The sequence below is a fragment of the Drosophila hydei genome, unplaced genomic scaffold (genome assembly GCF_003285905.1).
Source record: "Drosophila hydei strain 15085-1641.00,03,60 unplaced genomic scaffold, DhydRS2 tig00008137-arrow-arrow-pilon, whole genome shotgun sequence".
Classification (NCBI taxonomy): Eukaryota; Metazoa; Arthropoda; class Insecta; order Diptera; family Drosophilidae; genus Drosophila; species Drosophila hydei.
In genome coordinates, this window is record NW_022045845.1 from 1051605 (window position 1) to 1076035 (window position 24431).

The 24431-nt window shown below is 34.8% G+C and overlaps 1 protein-coding gene across 37 annotated transcripts in view; it reads right to left on the minus strand.

Moving 5' to 3' along the window:
- LOC111593694 (calcium-activated potassium channel slowpoke) overlaps nt 1-24431 on the minus strand; it is a 50794-nt gene that overhangs the window by 22919 nt on the left and 3444 nt on the right. For 15 of the 37 annotated variants that reach the window (XM_023306617.2, XM_023306638.2, XM_023306640.2 and 12 more), the window contains 7 exons: nt 22316-22654; nt 14340-14498; nt 14064-14175; nt 13579-13730; nt 13054-13221; nt 11574-11665; nt 616-726 (listed from right to left, as the gene is read on the minus strand). In XM_023306617.2, the coding sequence (XP_023162385.1) occupies nt 616-726; nt 11574-11665; nt 13054-13221; nt 13579-13730; nt 14064-14175; nt 14340-14498; nt 22316-22651 (1130 nt within the window). In that variant the 5' untranslated portion in view covers nt 22652-22654. Of the gene's footprint in view, nt 1-50; nt 157-615; nt 727-5819; nt 5912-9183; nt 9276-11573; nt 11666-13053; nt 13222-13578; nt 13731-14063; nt 14176-14339; nt 14499-22315; nt 22655-23061; nt 23242-24431 lie in introns of those variants that run through there. The other 22 variants (XM_023306615.2, XM_023306628.2, XM_023306621.2 and 19 more) reach the window with 11 other exon arrangements.

Here is a 24431-nt window from a genome sequence, read left to right on the forward strand (position 1 = left end):
GTGTTTGTATATGTATATTAGGCTTTGCTCCTTGCAGTGTTATTGTGTACCTTGACTCGTTCCAGATCGACTGCGTTCATCATTGTGCCCTGAAAAAACGCCACTGTTGTATAGTGGCGCTTCAGCAGTCCCTCTAGCTCCAGGTCGGGCTCTTTGCTATTTTGTTTTACATTACGTTATATTATATATAGTTAATATTAATAATTTATGTAGAACAAGTTAAGGCATATGGAAAAGAACAAAATCATAATTGGAATTGGAATTGGAATTTCGTGTTAGCTACCAACTAATTTGAATAATGCAATGATTCTTAAAGTAAGTGCGCTGACTAATTAATTTATAGACTTAACTGTTTAAGACCTTCTCTAAACGAGAGCAAAACAAAATATATCTTGCCTGCGGCGAGGTCGATAATCATATTTCTGCTTATAAACTGATTTGCATTGTTTTACTGATTCCTTTAACTAAATTATAGATTTATCATATAATACAACACATTTACGGAACTTAAGAAAAAAAACTTAAATAATCAATTGTACAAATTGGCAAAAAGTGTTTTGATCGATTTTTTGATTATTTTCAAAAAAAGGAAAAGACAACGGAAAATGAACTTACCGATGTAAAAAGACTACTTCGACATCGACGTCCTCACGATCTTCGTGTAGAAAGTCCTTCAGGAAATGCGACACGGACTCGTATGTTATATGACCGCATACCACAATATGTCTATAACCGACGAGTGGATGTGTGTGTGTATTTGTGTGTAGCAAGAAGAAATATATATTAGTAAATTCTCTAGAATTGGCAATCGACTCAAAAGCGAAAGTGTGACTTAATGCTAGAGTGGGATGCAGAAGCAGTGTGACACGTCACATGCCACAACTATCATGTTGCGTGTACTTTAGCTGCATTAGTGTGCAGTGAGTATATATATGTCGATGTGCGAGTGTGTGTGTGTTTGTGTGTGTGCGCTGCTATCATTGGCAAACAAAATCCATAGAATTCTGTTAGTTAACCCAATGAATGCAATTAAGCTCAAGTAGTTACAGTTGTGTTTGATGGATGGATGTGTGTGTGTGTGTGTGTGAGTATGTTGGTATGTATTATATAGTTGGTGTTCGTATATATGTTTTCTTATTCATTTATAGATTAATATTTTCATATCATTTGTTTAGGTTATCAACTGATTTGTTTTTATTATAATTACTATTACAACTTGTCAGTGTTATTTTGTTGTTAAAACAGTAAACAGTATTATAATTATAAATTACATTGTATTTTCATCAAATAAAAATACACAAAATTATATAAATTGACACAAAGAAATTGAAATGAAGAATCACTGCAATATGCATGAATTTAGTCTGCTACCCCAGAAATCTCTTTGAACACAAAATCAAAGGTAACAAAAAAGAAAACTATAAAACCAAACGAAACGAAACGAAACGAAACACAAAATACGTATAGGTACAGGTGCAAAGCGCTTGTATACTATTTAACTGGGTTCATAGCTTTGCATTTGTATTTCACAAATCAAACGAAAACGAAAGTTAAATAACAAAAAATGAAGAGTTTCACTAACTAAAGAATAGCTACGCACACCGTTGGTATTATTCAACTTACATGCATCGTATAAAGCATCAACAAGTACTAAAAATAATTGTTTGTTTTTAAATGTGTTCTCTCTACACATATGTATATATATTTATATACAGAGTATATGCTAAACTCATTCCAGTCAATTACTACGGTGTTCATATCGAGTATATATATGTAGGTATATGTATTCGGGATGTAACTCTTATGCTTATGACAGACATGCAATCAGGCAAACCGAGCAGGCATTCTCATTCCCCTACTTAACTATTTGCAATTAGGGTGCATCGAGTAAAACATGCGTACTTCTGGTTATAATTGTATTACTGTGTGGTGGGTGTGTGTGTGTTTGGGGGTTGGGGGTGCAGGCACCATATTATGCTACAAGCTCGAGTTGAGTTATGTTGAATGTATGATATATATAGTGTATTTGCACTTGTCTCAACTGCATTGAGATCCTCTTCGAGTTTGAAACACAAATTCCACAGTCGAAGTGCATAAATTTAATACTTGAAGCATCAGCTTACGATAAACCAAGTTTGATTTATTCATTACAAGCACAGATGCTAAACAAATAGTTACTCAAAGGCAGCAGGACATCTTTCTATGTGATATCCCCTCAACCTGGCCATCCAAAAAAAAAAAATAGAGAAATGATGAGAAAAGTGTGTTTTATGGATTTGTGTTTTTGCTTCGTTGTGATTTTGGTGAATGGGTTTCGCTAAAGAGTGTCAAAGAGTTTTGCTGTTTGGGAAAATTTTTTTTTTATCGTAACGGGAAAGCAAACTAACTAACTATTTAACTAAGCTAAACTAAATTGCAATGATTTCTTTGTTTGTTTATTTTGCTTAATAATGTGCTGAGTTTTGTTTTCATTTTGTTGCTGTTGCTGTTGTTGTTGTTGTTGTTCTCAAAATGCAATATTATCAGGGAAACGAATAAAATCGAGTAAGTGAAAAGTGAAAAGTTAAAAGTTTTATGCCTGGCCACGCATTTTCATTTCCATTTTCATTTCCATTTTCAATTTCATTTTGTTTTTGTTTTTCTATTTTTACTTTTTATATCAATACAGCTCACGTGTTCCGCACATGAATATAAGAAAAAAAGAACACAAAAAACGAATCCATTTAACAAATTATGTTTATATTTCATATGAGTCCTTAACGTGCCATGAATGGTATAAATGTCGATGGCTAAGTGAAATGTTGATAACTCAAAAATGAACCATACGAAGTAGGTACACAGGTGGTAACTAGTTGAGAGCTTGAAAGTAACGTAATGTGTGTGTGTTGATAGGATTCGGAAATGGTATCGGGTATATGTTTTTTTTATTTTTTTTTTTTTTTGTTTGTCTGATCATCGTTTAGCGGCAAAAGTTTCTGACCAGAAACTGCACTCACCTAAGACTCGACCTACGCGATCACAATATATGAGATATATAGTGTAAGTTTGTATAGAAAATATCAACAACTTCACGTCAATTCAGGTCAGAGAACTAAATGGTAAGGAGTACTATGTGACAAATGGCGTCAATCAGGTCAAGCCAATTCCACTTGGTTCGAGTCGAATCTAAATCGCATCCATACATAGCACTAAACACGATGATAGAGTTGATAGAGCTGATAGAGTTGATAGAGCTGATAGAGTTGAGAGTTACGTATATATCGAACAGTAGTTACAACGCAAATTGATTGATGTTTATGTTAAGTTGTGTTGGGTCTTGTTATATGCGCCAATTCGTTTATTCATTGATTGTACCATGGTTTATTGTGGTTTTTCTTTAGACAGAAGTATAAAATAGAATAGAATAGAATAGAATAGAATAGTAAGAGAGCACAGACAGAAACAACATAAATAACCGAAGGGATACGAAATCAAACAATTACATAGTTTTTTTGTATTATTATAGTTTATGAAATCGATTATATAGCGGAAGACATAAATACAAGTTTCTCAAGAACTACAACATTGATAAGAAGTAGCTTATAACTGAGAAAAACAGATTGACAGACAGAGACACAGAGATACAGAGATACAGAGAAAGAGAGAGAGACAGAGTTGGGACAGAGATTAAGAGTATTATATGTTTTGTATATATATGAGCATCATTAGTTTTATATTATTTATTAAGATTTTGCACACACACATATTTGATTTGATGTCACATGATTATTAAACCAATCGAATGCATGGCTAGTCAAAGTCAAAAATAATGCAGCTCTTGAATGGATAGTTCAATTTACAGACTATACAAAAACATTACTGATCTCAGGTGGCAGCTGCTTTATTTAAAAGTTGCTCAAGTGCCTTACAATGAAATTAAGGTTCTCTAACCATTTGACATTTGAATGAAGGTATGTGTGTGTACATTGTTTAATGCGTTTTTCTAATATTTACGTATAAGTTGTTGTTTTCTTTATGGAATATTTTAGTATGCATTATTATCGTTGAATGTTTTGATCGTTTAAATTGATTTGCATAATATACATGTATATATATATATTTATATACGAATTACGATTTTCGAGTATCAAGGACTATATAGACAATTACGAATATTTAACACAATATTATTAAACACCAATCACTGATTCTTCAAGGACTAATATAATGCAACATGACTAGATGATGGCATACAAAACAAGTTTAACCAAAGAAAATTGAGATAATCGTTCAGTTTAGGTGTTTTGCCAATCAAAAGTATTTGGTAAAATCTTTTGCCCCACCCAGCCCCAAATCCTATATATTTCAATTTATCTGCCATTCTAATAGATGTTTTTTTCTTGTTTTTACCAGTTTTTTTCATTTTTTTTTGTAGAGTCAACTAAAAATCAGAACTGAAAACGTGCAACACCTGCGCTGAGAATATGCGCTGGGAAAACTAATAATTATAATGAAGGTAATCAAAATTTGTTAACAAGATATAGTATGATATGTAAAGAGAGCAGAAGAATAGGTTCATAAATTTTGGCGATCAATAAGAATTTATTAAAGTTACAACAAGATAATTTGGTAGTTAAGAGTACGCACATTATACACTCAGAACAGTTTAAGTACGATACATGTTTTATTTTTTTGGTTTCAAACAGGTTTCAATGGTTCTCAAAATGCCAATCCAAAATTAACCAAATACAATTAATTCAAATGATACATATATTCAATTTAATCAAATCATATCGATGTGGCGAGCCTTTAAATGAGAATATAAATACCTAAATGCCACGACTGCATTGGCAGCTTAGTTAACTACGTAGAGCAACGTAGACGACACAATAAGTTCGAAATAAAGCGGATAATAGAAAGCAAAATGAATCCAAAGACGAATACAAAATGAGTTCTTGTTGTTGTTGTTTCTGTTGCTGTTGTTGTTGTTGTTTGAAATTAAAATTGAAAAGAATAAATATTTCTGTATTAAATTTCTTGTTGATTCTTGCTTTCGCATTTGTAATTTTGTTTCATTGTCTTGTGAGAATTATTTTCCACAATTATTTTGTTGTTGTTGTGTGTGCTATATAGTAAATGTTATTGAGTGTGTGTGTGTTGGTGTGTGTTTGATCGATCGAATGTTCTGAAATCGTTTTGAGTTTGTGATTGATTGATTGGATAGTTGCTGTTGTTGTTAAGGTATTTCAACGTATTGCTGGATAGCCATAGCCATACCGGCCCTTGGGGCGTATGAGTAATATGTATTTTGATGCCGTTAGCTAGCTGCTTTGCTATGCTGGTTAGTTGGCCGCGTTCTATGAGGCTTTCATATTATGCCAGTGTCTGTGTGTGTTTGTGGAACATTTGTTTATATAAAAGTGTATATACACTATATATATATATAGTTATTTATATATATATATATAGTCATGTAGGAGTATGTTTGTTTGTTGATTGGTTAAATTTTTTGTTAAAATCAAAATCAAATTTCAGATTTATATATTTGCACGCGAAAAGGATTTGTATGAATGAAGCGCAAAGTAAAAGTAAATACTGCACAATATATTCATTTATTTTTTATTCACATTTTTTATTTTTGTTTCACTTGCAGAAATTTCATTTTGATTTGGTGTTTAATTATCAGAACAAAGTCTTTTGGTTAATTGAAAACTTTTATTGACTTAAATTTATGTTTTTTCTTTTTTGTGGTTGTAAGTAGTCTGGTTGTTTATATTTTTAAGATCAGTTGTTGGTTATTTATTTGTCTATTGATTGTAAGAAAATTTAGTTGGTCTCACCTTCGCCCTTTTTCATTTTTTAATGTGCCCCCATATTTGGCTCTTGTTCCAATCAAGTCTATAATCTCAGGTATACAACTTGCAAAAATCGCCTGTATTCAGTATGAAAGATAATGATGATAGTGAAGTATTTCGTTTGGTTGTCTTTTGAATTCGTACAAATAAAACAAAAATCATATATCCGAGACCAGAGAACGCGAGGGGCTCAACAGGCAGAGAAAAAGAGGTCAGAGAGAGAGAGAGTATATATAAAGGCCGAGTGAAAAGTATCAACTGGCAGACAAAAGCTATATAGATGCAGATACAGATACAGATACAGATAAATATGTATGTTTACGCCTTGAAGATTGCTCAGTTGTTCAGTTCGACGAAGTTTAGGACACTTTTTTACCTGCTGAAAGATGCTATGGTGGTTTTTCATGTTTTTCATTTCATTATTGCTGTGTTTTGTTTTTTTTTTTCTTTTTGGTTTTTTAGTTCTTTTTAGATGATAACGCCAGACGTCATAGTTGTGAGAACTGAAGTTTCTAAATGTTGAAAATAAAATACAACTAATATATTGAAAACATAATAAAGGAATATCGTATCGAAATGAAATAGAACTAAAAACAAAATCATATCTCTTTACTTTTCTTCACAAATCAACCAACCATTTCAACAGTCTGCAGCTAATTTTGTTGTTTTATCCATTTTGGAATAGGCTTTCGATTTCTTGGGGGAACGTGTTGTCTTTAGTGAATATAGCACTAACAAAATATATATATATATAGATATGTGTGTATGTATTGGGATGTAAATCAATAGTCTTGTAAACGAGCACACATAATAACTGCGAAGATTTCTAGTGCCAAGTACACACACCTATCAATAGTTAATGCAAATCTAATTTGACTTTAGCTGGATGATAGGTTTGAGCTTTTGCACCTGTTGGTAACTACAACTACGATAAGATCAGGTGTTGCATTTTACATGTGTGTGTTTCAATCAAATTTCATAAATAGTTATAGAAAACAAACAAAACGATTCGTATCTTTGTATCTGTGGATGGTGTGCGTGAGAGTCTATACCTAATTGGAGTCGGGAATCGGGAAAGAGTAATCGAATGTGGTCATGATGCTGATACTGATACTGATACTGATATTGATACTGATGCTGATAACGATTTAACACAGATACTGCAACTATTACTGATAACAAATAAATTGTTTGTCTTAATTAAATCATCGAGAAAGATTTGCAGCGCCGGTTCGCGCAGCTTCGTTACTCTTATATGCGTGGCTGCGGCATACTAAGTAGTTAGGTGCAAGCAAATAAACGACTTTAATTAATTAGAGATGATTAACTATGTAAGTTGTATAAAGTGTGTTCAGCACGGCCATTCATGATGCCATACTTGTTCGAGTAGTATTTGGTTTTATTGTGTATGTATTTATGTATGTTTGTAATTACAAGTGAATTCAATATAATATGTAAGTAGGTAGTGGATAAAATTGCGAAAAACATATCTACTTCATTTGTTTAATGTTATGTAGTATTTAAGTAGAATTATAAAACGTGTACAAAAATTGGAATAAATTAATTAATGTTCATAGACCAAATCAATACAGAACTAAAGCAGCAACGTGGTGTGTGTTCTAACAAACAAACCAACAAACAATTTAATGTTATGCATTTTTTTATATTTTTAAATTATTTTTGTTATTTACTTTTAAGTAAGTCCAAAAACCAAAGTTAGAAAAAAAGCTATTTGGTTCGAAGCATTTCAACGGGGGGAAAACTAAAACTATAAACAAAACCAATTTATCATAAATTGACTCTGCTCTGAAGTTGCATAAAAACTCGCTCGTTAAACCTTTTGGCAAACTTCAAAAGGGTTTAAGTAAAGCCCAAAATTAGATATACTTAAAGTCTGACACTTAACGTCTTCATATATATCATTGCTCTGTATAAAAAAATAAAAGAAGAGAAGAGCAAGTTTCAAAATTTAAAACAAATCATGATTTATGTTTACAAAATATTTGAAAACTCAGAATCCATGCTTCTGCGTCAGCTAAATTTCATCAATTTCAGCTCTCTGTTTTCTTTGTTTTTATTTTTAGCACTCACACGCAACTAGTTCAAACCCTTCTGTAAATTGTCTTCCATAAATTCGAATTAAGCATATCAAATATGTAGATTGTATATGTGTATGTGTGTGTGTGTGTGTGTGTGTGTGGCTGTATCTGGGTATAAAATTGTTTGCTCTGTTGGCTTGTTCTTGCAATCAATTCCGAAATGATGCTAACAAATGTGATGCATGCTTTGAGTTATGGCAGCGCAACGAATACAATACGAAATCAATAAATGTTAATTCCAAAGCCAAACTACATACACTAATGTATACAGAGTATTTAGAATTCGAATCGTAGCAGTAGTGTTTAGCCGTTTATGTGTATAATGTGTGAAAAGAAATGCCCAGGTAAAACGATCAAGAGTTTCTGTTTAGCTACATCGATTTTCAGCGTCTGGAAAAAAGTGTTGCATACCCGCCAGGCGCTACGATGTTTAGGTGTTTCCATGTGTAAAAGCATTTGGGATCAGTCAATGCATGATGCTAAGGCACTGACCAGGCAAGTTTTTGAAATCATCTAACAATAAGCGTGGTGAATCACTCGGAAAACAAACGAAGCCAACTTATTAAGAGAACAATTGCTTAGCATGTATATGTTTTGGAGATATTACAAGACTTACAGAAGGATTTGACAACAACGAAAGAACTCGACATTTGAGCTTAAGTCTTATTTGATTTACGTATTTAGCAAGAGAGCCAGCTAAACTCTACTCTTTCTTTCTTTCATTCTTTCACATGCCACCAAGAAACCAATGCCTTTTGAAAATTTGATTTGCTTAATAAGTTGAAAATGAAGTATTTCAATTGAAGCTGCTTGCAACTGTTTTGAGTGGTTTTAGATCTGATTTTGGTATTGCTGTTGCAGCCAACTGGTCTGTGGGTCAGTCAGATGCTGAGCAGAAGAGTTTGATAGCAAATGTGTGGGCATTTTTATGCAAGTTCAAGTGACGTCAAATAACAATCAAATCAAAATAAGAACCAAATAATAAAGAACGCATATAAAACGGCAATGAAATCATAAGATATCGTATAAAAGGTTGTTCATTTTCTGAAGTTTAGTAAGAATGCAATATAAGAAAAACTTAGGTTAATTCGATTGTAGCGATTGTAGCTTTATAGTTTCTGGTAATTTATATTTTTTGGTGTTCTTGTTGTTATTTTGTTTTATTTTTTTATTTATTTTATTGCATTTTTGTTGTATATTTTTTCTTTTTGGTTTTTTTTTGTGGTACAGCCAGCAACGTGTTCGTGTACCTTTTTCTAGGATCCTTGCTATAAGTTCCACCATATTTGCTTCTCTGGGCAGCCAGTTCAGTGATTTCTGGTATCCAACTAGCGAACACGGCCTAAATTCAACAACACACATACACTTTTAGAATATAGAGAGAAGTGCCAAAATAGTTCAGTTTCAGTTACAATTGCAGTTTTAGTATTTGACTAACTAGTTGTTGCTGGTCTTTTGGATGGTGTTGTGTTAAAAAGAATATGCACAAAGTCCACTTAATGCGACGACACTCACAAAACTCGAAAAGGGGACGACGACGTAAAAGTAAGCAGACAACGCTGGACAACAGAGGAAGCTTAACTCCCACAACCACGCGGCTCACTTGGACGTGGATGATTCACACACTCAAGCCAATCACTCACACATACGTACGTATACACATACATTTATATACACATACACGCACACACAATAAACATTCGCTCAATTTTACATCTAATTATACAGTTTTTTCATATATATACAGTTTTGGATCTCTGAAAGATGTATTCACTTTTACCGCATCTAAATATATAATTTACTGTAGTTACGTTTTTATTTGTTTTACTTTAAGGTCTAAAATTTACAGATTTACAGCTGTACACGAAAAGTGCTCTATGGCTGCCTAGAAGTGTGCGGAGTTAGTCTCGACCCAGCTAGGCACGTACGAGTGACTTTTTGGGGGAATGTAATGGCTTTTTGAGGTTCAAAATATAGCGATAGCTTCCAATTCTAGTGGGTGGACTAAGTGTTATGCAATGAGAGTAGTCGAATAATAAATAAACCTAAAAAATTGTACGTTTGATATGCTTAAATGCCTTGTGGAGTGATTTTACAATTAACACAAGCCTCGGCATACCGAAGAGAAAGACAACTTCCAAATGATGCGTCCAATGAACGGGGAAACTTGAATATTTTTGAGCTCTGGAAATTGTCCTTCAAAAGAAATTAAATTTAAAAAAAAAATGAGAATTAAATACATTTTTTAAAAAGTATCAAGAATTCGATGTACTAAGATAGTTATGTTACGGTGACACTGACAAAAAACTTTTTACTTGAGGATCAATATTAAAATGTAATTAATTATTGCAAAATGTAGCTCAAACTCTCTTCAAATAGCAAATAACATATTTACGTGTACTTTAAAATACAGTTGTTTTTTTTTTTTTGGCAATGCGTGACCGATGTTATATATTTTGTTTTTAATTGTGTTAACAAGAAGGCGTCGTAAATGTTGCTCAAATGCTGTAAAACGTTGAACAAATGAGTAGAAAACAAACCTTGAACTATTCTCAAATTGCTTTGTACTTCTGGTGTTATATTGCAAAATAAAACGGAAAGCATGGCAAATCAAACAAAACTCAAATGTGAACGAAAAACCAAGAAATGGACAGAGTATTCGGGCCAAATGTAATGGAAAACACACGCCTACAAAGTGTTTATAGAACGAATTGATAACTAATTAAAAGCAATGTGTGAGAGTTTATCAATAAATTAAAGCAAAATACAAATACAAAAACCCTACGAAAATTGTAAAAAACTAACTGATCTGTAGAAAAAATAACTTTGGCAATAAAAAAGTAATTTAAATTATAATATGGAAAGTTCTTTATACTTGAATGATTTATCAATATCATTAAATGTCATGTTTTCTGTTTTTTTTTTGTTTTTTTTTTTTTTGTGGTAAATATATATTTATTGAAAAGTTATTAAGGTAATCATGACTCTTATTAGTCAGAGTTGACTGTCAGCTACATTTGATGATGGGTAACAATATATATATATATTAGTAGAACTTGGCATTACAGTCAACTTCGTATGCGAGTTACCAAAATACAAATCCATTTGGTAAATTATAAAAATATATAACAAAGGGTAACAGACTAAGTACGTAATTTGATAATTGAATATTAACGTAACTAATTCATTGCTAATTATGAGTTGTGGTTTTTTTGTAGTTGTTGTTGCTGTTGTTGTGTTCCTATTTGTAGCAGAAACGATTGAAACCCATTTTGACTCAAATGTTTTTCAAACTTGAATCGATTCAAAGTTAAGAAATCGGTTTGCTGGAAAAGGCAAAACTAAACTTGATTCTAAAATTTTCCAGCACATTAATATTATATATATATTTTTATATATATATAGGACTTAGAGTTTTGATCTTTGATCATGAAAGCCTCATTGAGCTATTCTTCAAAACAAATGTAAATTATTCTGTGCATCTTAAGATCTTCTTGATATTATTTGATTGTTTTTTGTGTTTAATTGTTTTTTATAGTTTTATCGATTTTGGTTTTATGATTATTTCTTTTTTTTTTTTTTTTTGATTAAATGTGATGTTGTTATGTCGTTTATTGCATATTGAAATGTTATAGACTACCTCTTTCCGTGTTCTCTTTTCAGTTCACCGCCATATTTATTGCCACTACCAACGAGTTCAATTATTTCCGGTATACTGCTGGCAAACATTGCCTAAAATATATATATATTCCACACATACGAATACAACAAAAAATTAACAAAGTTTGTTGAGCAAAATCAATGATTCTTAAGATGTAAAAGGTGTGTTCGAGCAACGGGTTCACAAATAACTTCCTCTGCTTCACGGGTACGAATCGAGGCCAGGCAGTCACACCAAAGGAGGCTCTTACTTACTACACTAAATTAACTTGCTTATCTGAGTAGTAACCTTAAAGCAGTTGGGTTAAATTATTTTCAATTCAAAGTTGCGGCAGCCAGCATTAAGTCATGCAATAATAAAAAGCAAATACCTTATATATGGGAAACATTTTGATTATTATTTATATATATTGTATATATGCATGAGCCCTCTCCCTGTCTACCTAATATTCTTTTGTTTTTGTTTTCCATTTTTCTTTTTTGGTTTTTTTTTTTGTCAGGTGTCGGTGTCAGTGTCGGTGTCGGTGTCTTTGTTGTTGCTGTTACCAAATTAAAGGCAAATTGAAAATTCAAATATTGAGTATATGTATACAAAAAATAGATAAACTGCATGCATCTGTTTCGAGTTTGTATTTAAAACGAAAATCAAAGAAAAAAGAAGAAGGCAACTGTTTTCAAAATTAATCAACTACCAGCTGCTGTACGAGTAAGTATGTAGTATATGTCGCTGAGAGTGCGGGTAGAGATAAGAGATAAGAGCAAATCGAGAGTGGATAATGAGACCGCACGTTGGATCGCGTTAAGCTTACTTACAAGTGATGTAAAACTAACGAAACTTTGATGAATGCTTAAGATAGTGTAAATAAACTTAGTCTCAAAGTAAAATCTTTCATAATTAATTCAGTGCACCATTATTAAGTCGTTCTATGTTGTATTTACAAAGAAAAAAACGTAGCATATCTTTTAAATACTCTTTTTAAGGATTATTAATTGAATAAAGTGTAAAATATTGTTATATAAATCCTTAAGCTAAATCTCGGATTGTATTTTTGTATTTATTTAGTTGGGGGCAACGCTTTAAACGACTTGAGGTTGAGTAAAGTACTTGGGCTAATAGTACTGGTACTGGTACTGGTACTGGAGGCTATGGTTTACTTGGATACTTGTTCGCTAGCTAAGCTAGTTTTGAGCACAACTGTACTAAGTACGTTAGGCAACAATCAAAACTTGAACCATTCACACATTGCCACGCTGACAACACCGCTGTTGCATGGCCTAAAACTGAATGGGCCTCGATGTAAATTGGGTAAAACCGAGGAAAAGAGAGAGTGAGAGAGACATAGAGAGAGAGACAGAGAGAAACATTGTCTATGTTTGCTAAAAGAAAGTTTGGATTCATTTGACATAATGTTGCTAATGTGTAATTGTTGAGTGTTTCAGCATTTTGTTGTTCAACTTACCAAGCCGACGAGCAGAAAGAACACGAGAAATGTTCTTCCCAAGACAGTCTCACAGTAAACGTCACCATATCCTACCGTTGACATGGTCACAATTAGGAAATAGACACAGGTCCAATAAGATAAACGATGAGCATTATTAAAATCCAGCGGATCGCCAGAGTTCTCCAGCTAAATTTTAAGTAAATGCAATTGCAATTATCAATTGCAAACAAATACGCATCAGCGATTATTCATATTGAACATTCCAAGCCCTACGAGCACTACGGGCACTGCAAAGAAACGCCACGCATGCCCTCCCAGCTATCAGCGTCAGCTTGCCACACTCGTGCTCTGTAACAGCGTGCGACGCGGCGTATACGTAATCTTTTAACTGGCTCAAACACGCGCTGCAAATCTGTCACAGAGCCGGCTGGAAGACGGTCGTCATGCATAGCTGAATAAGTGTGAGTGTGTGGGTGTATGTGTGCGTTTTTCTTTTGCTGTGTTGATATGTGTTCGCGTGTGTGTGTGTGTGTGTCTACATACCAGATGTATAATGCCCGCTGCTGTTAACCACACGGATATAAAAATTGATACTAGTTGAGCCAAACGTATTGAGCTCGATGTTTTTAGTACGTTTAAATATTGTAAAATATCTGGAACAGTCATGAGACGTAGCGCTCGAAGAAATCGAAGACCTGTTTACAATACATATATGGATAGAAATTATAATAGCCGCACATACACGCTACATACATACATATGCATATGTATGTACGTTGAGTAAAGCACATTGCATGCATACAAATCGATCCTGGAACGCTTTCAAAGGAGTTTTGCTCTATGTAAATTAAGTCTTACTTTAACGTATTCGTGTGTGTGTGTGTGTGTGTGTGTGTGCTTGGGTGTTACGGTGTTTGTGTGCGAGTATTGAGGACAATATTAAAAGGAAATCTTTGACATTGAATCCGATTTGTATGCATCAAATTGTTGTTGGGATTTAATAAATTTAGGTATGTTTTTGCGCTTACCGATCCATGTTCGATCTAAATATATTGATACGAAGGACGGGGGTATTGTAAAATAATCTACAAAACTGTACATTTCTAACATAAACCAAAGCTTATCGGACGCCGCTATGAACTGGAAAAAAATTGTTAATAAAAAGAACACAATCGAGTTTAAAAATTTTTGCAAAAGAAATTCCAAATAATTATTAACTAATGGCTTAGCCAATTGATTTGTGATAAGACGAAAACCAAACAAATAAATCAATAAATAAAGCAAGCGTGTCGTATAAAACTTACTCGTATAAAAAAGTAAACCATAAAAAATATATTGAATGCGAGATCGATCTGTTGAGTAATGTTATTACTCCATTTTTGGCATCTTTCAACTTCTTCGCTAGATGCATCAACAAAATATATAATGAGAGATGCAATGCTGAGTATAAATACGAGTACGACCTGAAAGAGAGAGTAGTAAAATTGATATGATTAGCAATTGATAGTCAAATTTAACTCAAATGAAACAACATAAATAAGCTGATCTAAATAAGTATGAACAATTCACATTTCATATAGATTACCTACTTATCTGACCCCAAGGTCGTTAAAGAAACAAAATATTCTGTGTAATTGGCTTCATTTAATATAAAGCCATGAAATAACCTCTCTAATATAGTTTTGTTCAGTAGAGAGGGTAGCTGATAGTCTGTCATTTCAATGTTGGGAATTCGCTATTTCCTTTTCCCTTGGAATCAGCATAGCTTTCAATCAATTGCTTGTCGCCTTCGTAGAGCAACAGGACAATAGTTGATGCACAAGCCCAAGCCTCAAGCAGTTATTAACTTAAAATATTTTTAAAACATTTCTATGAAAATTACAAGGAATCTACCTACAGCATTAGTCATGTTTCAATCATTTAAATTCATAGTATAGTTTGAATAGTAAGTGTTCAAGCATGAACTTGGCTACTTCCTGACACCTTTAAACAGACTGCGAGACAGACATCCGCAACGTTAAAGCCATCGAGTATAGAAACATAAGAAAGCCGCTTATGGCCTATGCTTCAATTACACGCTGTGGAAGCTATCTCTATAGTTATATTTAGGAAGAGGTCTGCTTTTTGTCAGAATATTCCTATTAGATAAGAGATTTATACAAAAGTGCGATCGTAGCAATGATCAGTTCAGCTGTGGCTTTAACACATTCAGTAGGCCTTAATTGCGCCTACTAATTATACACAATAGCTCCACGGGTTTAATCAATATCATATTTATTAATAACTAAATAATATAAATCATGAAGGCAAAATCTACTTTATATTTATACATATGGCATATTTCTATCGATAATGCAATATGACGTTGCAGTAGTGTGAGACCGGGAGCCTATATAGAGCTGTTATGGTGTCATTAGCCAAGTGACTTGCGGCTTGGCAGCACGCTTTGCATTTCAGGCTTGTATGCTCTGCTTCGCACTCCATTAGAGAGAGGTAAAGATATTTGTGCATAGTTCAGGGGATTGCTGAGGCAGAGTGAGATGGCTCACTTGCACAAAGTCGATTTGATTGTCAGTGGAAGAAGACAAGCGACTAAAATTGTCATTCGCGTGAAAGATAATGCATCGACACTTATATATTTATATATCAAATTACTAAATGCTGTTAAAGCAAAACTTAAATTATAATCAATTATAAGCTCGAAATTTTAAGAATTTCGATATTTTGTAAGCTCGGACTTAAAGCTCCTATATTTAATAATTTAATTGAATCAATTTAATTTAATTTAATTTAATTTAATTGAATCAAATTGGAGTCTTTAAGCTTTCACTCAAATACTATAACTTTTGTATAATTTTTTAGTTAGTAACAAAGCCCTTTAATTTAAAATAAACTATCTTTTATATAGATACAGAATTTCATTTCGCTTAAGCTTTTTGGCTTGTGAAAACCTGTTTTTATGCTTGTCCTGCGGGTTTTTATGTACTGCAGCCGTATCTGAAATCCTCTTCTAACCGAAAATACAGTCTTATTACTCTTACTCCTCTCTCGAAATCTATTTATTATTCCTTAAGTAAAATGGATACTGTGCATTTTCATTTTATTGAAGACAAACAGACAGCATGAATCATCTCAGCTCGAGGCGTGTCCGTCTGTGCGTCCATCCGTCAGTCTGTCTTCAAGACTATTCTATTTGAAACATCTCAAACGTCAATTACTTGGACGCATGGACGAAAACAACTTAGTTATGTAGCTTCTTCCAAAGTATAAATGAACCTGGGAATCCCAACTTTTTGTATGCTACAACAAAGGCATAACGATTTCTATTATATATTTATTTTATTTATGGTTTTTTTTGATATTAAAGATATAAACATTTTATAATTTTATGAATCATTTTCAAAGTGAAAGGAATTATATTGGTTTTAAAACATATCCGCCTTAGCCTAGCGCTTATAACTTCAGAACAAAATGTCTATAAAAGCTTATTGAAAAATGCAGACATCATTTCAGTTCACAATTGTTAATCCTGCTCAATTTCTTTATGTTATATTTATATTTATATGATAAGCATAGCTAAATATAATAATTTATGACTTGGAGCTGCACATGCACTGTTTCAGCAAGCCAACTAATATAGCGAAGATTCAAGAAGAGGGTTCTATGCATAGCACAGATTTATGGAATATTTTCAGAGATTCAGTGTTTACACTAAATTTTATTTACATTCGCTATAGACGTCCTTGATTAACTGCTTCTCATCTTGGCACAGCTGAATAACATGCCAAAAAGAATTCGATTGGATTATTATTTCAAAGTCCAGCCGGATCTCTGCTTCACTCAGGAAACCATTTGATTCATTGGTTTGCCACGACACCACTGCAGCAATTAGTCGAGGGCGTTCCGCTGATAAATCTGCGCCAATAATGAAAATTTTACCAGGTAATTACTGGGCTGAGCTACGTCGCCTTCCCCACGCGACAGCAGCAGCAGCGGCAGCGGCAGCACCACGAGCAGCTGTACGAGCTGAACGCCAGTTAAATGTCAGGGCTTTTTGCCAAAATGAAAAGGCCAGTTAAGGTGAACCAACTCTGGGCCGGCCAACATTGTGTCGTCTCTGGCACTTCGTGCTGTTCTGAATGTGCTTAATTGTTATTGCCGTTGTTTGGCTACCCGTTCAGCCATATAGACGTAATTGCTTTGATAATCGAACAAAATAAAGCACAAAAGGAAAGCTAAATTTGGCAAAAGACGCACGCAAGCTACTTATGCCCTATATTACAGCTGATTTTCGTTGTTTGTTATTGTTATGCAAATGCGATGCAGATATAGAAACATTCTGGCAGCGTTTAGTCCATACCAAGAACTTTCCACAACGACAACTTAAGCTTAAGATTACGTATACGCCACGGGTTACCGGTTGTCTCTTCATTAAGTTAATTTAATCGTCGCTGGCATCTAATGAAATAGAATCATAATCGCATCCAATGTTGACGTAAGTCCCTCCCAATATGTAAGTTTGGTAGCAGTCATCAGTAGTCACTACGCTGCTGACGTAATCAGGAGAAGGTAATCAATGCAAGCCAGGAAGCCTGAGAGACAGCGACGCCAACGTAACATGGCCACAAAGATGATAAAAAATTCTTGACGGTCTTGTTATTGCTGTGATTATTCTTGTTCTTGTGGTCATCAGTACGAAACTGGGTCAATCTCTTTCTTGAATGTGTCTGAAGGAGCGCAAACACGATGTAAGCCTTAGCTCTAAAAGAGCACACAAACAGCTAAGTCGTGAGACGCAAATGTCAAAGGTGCCGAGGAAAACACATGAGCTCTGTGTTCTTTAAAGGTTATTATCATTTTTGGCAGGAACGTTTAACTTATTGTGGCAACATCTCCAACATGATACATCGAGTTAGGTTTTGCAATGGAAACTGATTTGTAAGACACATTTTAATACTTTTATTAGTCAGTTAAGCAATAAAAGTTTGCAAATCCAAATGACGACAATCGTTTTCAATACATTTTAGTCTCTTTCATAGAATCCAAAGCGACTTCATGCCAAATGTTATCTATGAATATTGTCTTTAGCGAAGGTCATAGAAGGCAACATTCCATGAAGAAACTTTCTTGAATAAATTCCAACTATATCCATATAATAGCAGCAATAATAATATATTGCTGACGTGCAACACAAACAAGAATTTATTCAATGTTTTGTATTTCTGATGGCACTTCAAACAATTGCCCTAACACAATGCAGAGGAGTAGAACGTTTCTTTGGCCCTATAGTTTAGTCAACATGATTTAGGAGACCAATAAAACTGATATGCATTTACGAATATTATTTTCTTGAGTGCCAGCTGTTCACAGTGACCAATCGCACCAATCAATTTAGTTATGGGGCAAGCACAACAGGGAACACAGTATGAGTCCTGCAGTTTAATGGGCCAAAACGCAGCTGCAGAAGCGGCGGCGCCTGCCACTTCCACAAATTGCCGTAAGTGCGGTTTTTTAAAGAGTGCTGAGCGACTGCGTCTACGGTGGCGTGACCGACTGCAATCGGATGTGTCGGATACGCCCCCAAGTAAGCTGCCATAAGCTGCCTTTGCCGGCGCTTCCGCATTCCAGACGCTTTAAAGAGTTTTAAAGCCAATTAGCAGCGAGTGTGAAGTAAAAGTGACTGTTAAAGTGCATGTTAAATGAAATGTCGATTGTATAAGAGTCGAAAAGAAATCCATAGTCGCAGCACAGCTTATTCAAGCACTGACAATAGTGGCTGAAACAATAACAACGAATCGAAAGGATACAGCGCCAAATGCCAAAAGCCTTCTGGAAGGAAGGCATCTAAAATGCGGCCAACAGCTGCAACAGCGCCAACAATGCCACAAAAACAAACGCCGCATTCTGCCAACCAGTCGGGCAGGCCATAAACATTCGAGCCAACCCACACTCCAGACACTGCCTGCCTCTGTCTTTCTCTTGGCCCTGGCAACAGTGAAATGTGCGAGTTTTTTTTATCGATTTTCTTAGGCCTTTTCCTGGCACTCGCCCACATTATTTGCCATCGTTGTTGTTGTTGTTGTCCTGCTATTTTCCTGCGCTGCTTTGGCGCTCTGACATATCTTCGGTTATTTTGTATCCCTATATTAGCTGAAAGTTGTTGTAGTCGTTGGCATTTGACTGACTCTTTGCATACTACAACAATATCGATAAACCAGCTTGTAGTGGGCGTGGGCGTCGGCGTAAGCTAGAGCTGGAGCTGGGGCTGAGGCAAGCGTGCGAACATTGGAAGTATTTGTAGCTCTAGCTCTGCCAGTTGTATTATACTAATGGCAAACAGCCATGCAGCGCCATTTATCGAGCATAGACTGTTGTTAGTTTCCTCTTCGTATACCCTGTATGCACACGAAGAAGGGGATATACTGTCTGCGCGTGGCAGATAGAAGTAGCCTTCTTGACTGACTTATGAAGTATAAATAGAGCATAGAAGTAATTTATTCATTATATTAATCATATTTCATATATGGATATAGATACACCGACTCCATACGTATATATCGAGCACAAGCCTCGAGCATGTATGGAACAATATCTAATTGATTTTGTAGGTTTTTGTATGCTTTCTCATGCTTTCTGTAAAATAAACAAGTAGACTGTGGGGAGTGCACGACTAGCAGATACCCTGAACAGTGGAGAATCGACAATTTGAAGCATACTTCATGGGTTTTATCTATGCAACGCCACTGCACTGCCTTCTGAGTTGACATATTCCTTCCGAACTGCCGAACAAACAGACAGAGAAACGATCGAGGCTAAATCGATTTGGCTTTTGCAAATGGGCAAGAAAATATGAGGAAGCACTTTAAAGTTTACACTTTAGCAAATCTATTTTAGCGTATAACAAATCTTAAATTTATAACGAAATCAGCCCACATCATGAAGGTTCTTAAGTTTATCTACTGAGTTTTCAAACTGGTTAACAGGGTATCTTATGGTCGCCAACTATTCAAGTTGTTGCTGCAACGGCCATACTGAGCTCGCACTGATAAGAAACACAGGAATAACTGGAATTCAATTGCTTTATTCGGTCTCTTTCAATCGGCCATGTCTGATAAAGTCAAGAACTGCTGAAGCCAAAATGTTAACAAATCACGAAATTGTAATTTCAGATAACCGTAAATATCATGTTGATAGATTCCCCAAAAGATCTTTTATTACAAACTAATTTGTATTTTCGTGAAAGTATGCTATAAAATATTGATTTAAAATGCATTCGTATTGAGGCCAGTTTGTTTCCTCTGCTGGAGTGATTGCCTAGCCAAGTGTCCTAATAAGTTATACACAAATCAACTTGATTTTATTGATCTCTGAAGGCCCACAAACAAAGTCTAAATCATTTGTGGAAATCATGTTCGTGATGATAACTGAAAAGAAATGGCTATTGAAATGCCATCGATATATTTTCCCATCTAAATACATATTTTCATTTCATATTCATTTCAATATAGCTTAACTTTCGGAATCAACAGATGCCGGCTACTAATCAGCATTTCAAAACTGACAGTTTCTAAATTCAAAAGCAAATTCTTTCTTTGTGTTAGCTACTAATTAAAGATTACACTGCTTTGATAAAAGAGAGATTATGAAACGAATTTTAATTTTAAATATAAATCGAATGGATAATTTGATAAAAGAGAGATTATGAAACGAATTTTAATTTTAAATATAAATCTAATGGATAATTTTGATGTCAACACACAGATGATAACTAAAAAGAAGAATTCTCTCAATAGATCTGAAATATCAGTCTTGATTATTACAAATTTAACAAGCCCCTAGGCAAAAAAAAAAAGTAACTTCAATTTATAGTCTGATCTTTAGTTTAACATTATAGATAGTTTAAACTCTAAGCTATCGAGCTCTTGCATGGGAAGAGGTATATTAAATGTCTTTACATTTAATAAGTCAGATTCTATAGTTATTTGGTAACACCAATTTTGATTAAAAAAATAAGTTTTTAACAATTTCATGAAAATAAAAAAACTTATCGTTTTATGCATACAAACTTGATCTAAATGAAAAAGTTCAAGTCTCTAGCTCACGAGCAAGCAGACAGACGGCCCGAATCTTGTTACTGATTGAAAATATATATACTTTGTAGGTTTGACAGCGACTTCTTCTACCTGTTACATACATGCTATGAAAAACAGAATACTCACTTCAGGGTATTAGCTTCTGTACACACAAATGCCTAATCTTTCCGTTAAACTGCGAAAATGAATAATTAGAAAATTGAAGATAGGAAGTCTAGTGCCAGGTAATATCTTAAGCGACAGCGTCGGCAACTTCTAAATGCCGCTGCTAAGATTGAGCTTAGTGAGAGACTCCCATTTAATGGATGGCTGCATAATGCGACATATGCATAACATTAAAATATATTTGTTTACTCATTTCGCAAGGCGCATGGGACCTGGCGGCCGCCCGTTAGCTATCTTTGGTTATCAGTACATATGTTGCTTATAACTAAGTAGTTACTAACGGTCGGAGCCCCGGACTTAGTCAAAGCCCCCAGAGCAGCCGGCACACAAACACAAAAAGTAAATCAATTTGCTGACGAGTATTTGTGGTACATGGAAATGGTTGATTTACTTTGTTGCTTCCGCTGTTGACATGCAACCAGCCGCAGGGGCAGCAACGTAATGTGCCACAATAAAAGTATAAATATTATATTTTACACGCAACGTGTTTGCCCTTTGCACATCATAGAAAAGGGCGCAAATTAAATGAAGAACTCAAATGCACTTGGCTTTATATATATTTATACTCGTTGACAGCGGCACTAGAGTATATTGGCTTTGGACACTGAGCACCTTGTTGTACGAATCTTTGGAATTTATACTCAAGCGAGCCACAGCTTAACTAAGTTTTCAAATATTTTGTATTATATTTGATTCGAATTGTAAATTATATTGAAGCTAGAGAAGTAGACGCATGCTTGGCATAAATTCTTATGGATCTAGTAACATTAAATTTGAAATATATTTTTGTATAGGCCGAACTCATTTAAGTGGGAAGAGCTGTATTTGTAGTTTGACTAATGGATTACTGTTGACCCCTAAAAGATCGATTCATCCATAGCTTGACCTATTCCATATTCATAAAACTACGATCACTAGGCAGATCAGTGTTGAGCTTCTCTACTCTCTACATTCACAATAAATGCGAATATTTTCTTAAAAGTAATTGTTCCGGCTTAGTTAAAATAGTAGGGGAGACTTACCAAAATTCGACCAGTTGTTGTTTGACCCGAGATAAGCTCTCCAGCCCAGTCTTTTGCTTCTGTCATAAATGTTCCCTCGAACTCTTGTTTGTTGCGTGACGCCTTCTGCTCCTTTTGTTTGGGATCGTTGGGTCCCAGGTCCGGCTCCTTGCGGCAGCAGATGAATGCAAACGCTCGCCATAATAATACAATGAGCAGGCCAGCAAGGAATGTGAATATGCTGGATAGCAGAAAACACCAATATTTGCGAACTTTGAGACAATCATCGGCATCGAATGGTGAATCTGTTGGATCATCGGCCAATGATTCGACAGTGCTCTGATCACACCCCGACATCCCCTGCAAAAGTGTACAATGAACATTTATGTGAGTATTGCGAAAAGCCAATCGACGAGTCAATAACTAATTAGCCGTTAGGTATTCAACTATTAGCGACAACACGAATAACTACACATTTGACAACATTCTGAGCACAAGGCGGCAGCCATTTATAAATATAGTACATATACCTCGCGCTATGTACATATGTATGCAGCTGTATGTATGTATATGTTTTCATTCTCATTTATTACACATACGTCACGTTTGACATTTAGAACATAGAGCACATTTTTGGCTCAAGTTTGCAGTGCGAAGCGCATAAATGTAAACAAAAATAAAGTACAGAGAGTGTCGGACACTATGTGCACAAGAATTATTAAATATATAAAAATAAGTAGCTGACACATCATGGGATAATTGCTTACATTTGTCAATACACTGATATTTGTGCCGATCAAACCGCTTGCCATTTCAAATAGCTTACATTGCTGCGGCTCACTGCTAGATATATGTATTTATACTTATAGATATATACACCAGATAGATAGATATGTACAATTGTGTATGATATTGTGATTATGTTTCTTGGCCGAGAGACTCGCTGGGCTTTCAAGTGCATATAGGCCCCTGGCAACTTTGGACATGGCCAAGTGGCCAATGACGCCACCAAAGAGCCAAAAGACGCGACACCGAAAAACGGAACGGATCGGCACACAAAAACTTGGCACGCCTTTAAAAATAGCAACAAACAAATCTTTTCTTTTATTTTTAAAGTGATCTCGCAATGTACACGACGCGATGCGACGCGACGCGACGCGACGCGACACACGCACAAAGGCGAACGCGGCTACAATCCACTCGAGTTGTCACAATCTAACCATGCGACATTTTCAACAAACGACCAAGATACACGTTGTTCTAATGAATGGCACACCAGCTAAACTTCACTTCACTGACTGTGTGAGTGTGTGTGTGTGTATTTCCTTTGCTCTTTTATTTTTGAATTTTGCACGCTTTTCAACAACGGGGCCAACGCACTCAATGAATCACTGCGTATACTACGTATATATGTGCACATGCAATATATAGCTAGATATATATATATATATGTATATATATCAATGTATATTATAGATACATCTGCATTTGACACACACGCACGCACACACACACGCACACACGCTACACAACACAGCACAGCACGCAAAGACCAAAGCAAAAAAAGGAGGCACCGAGCGAACAGCACAAACGCCGCGCACCAACTAAAAATGAACAGGCCATTACGAATGTTGCGATGAGGAGCCTTAGCTATTCAGCTGCTCAGCAACTCAGCTACTCGGCTACTCAGCTACCCAGCTACTCAGCTAGTCGACTGCTCAGCTAGCCAACGTGCTATCTCCTGACGTGGGCTTGCTCTCTGTCTGGTTGACCGCGAAAATTGACATCGCAGGCGACAAACTAGAAATTAATTAAAAGCCAAAGAAAAATATAGGAAAAGCTAAGGCTAATGCCACCTACAATTGCATACTCTTTCCCTAAGAACAATGTCGCTATGAAAGTCTTCAAAAGCTAAAGAACTTAGGATCACTGTCTTTGATAAACAAGAATTCTCTTTTTAAAATTTATACTCTTACATAATTTTGAAACCAAAAAAATATATTTTGCTAATATTTTGTTTTATTTTTCTTGCAAATAAATTTGCTCTTATTTATTATTATATTAATGGAAGTCGTTGCTTAAGGAAAACGCAATATTTATCCATTATTATATATATCTAGATTTTCGAGCAATTTAA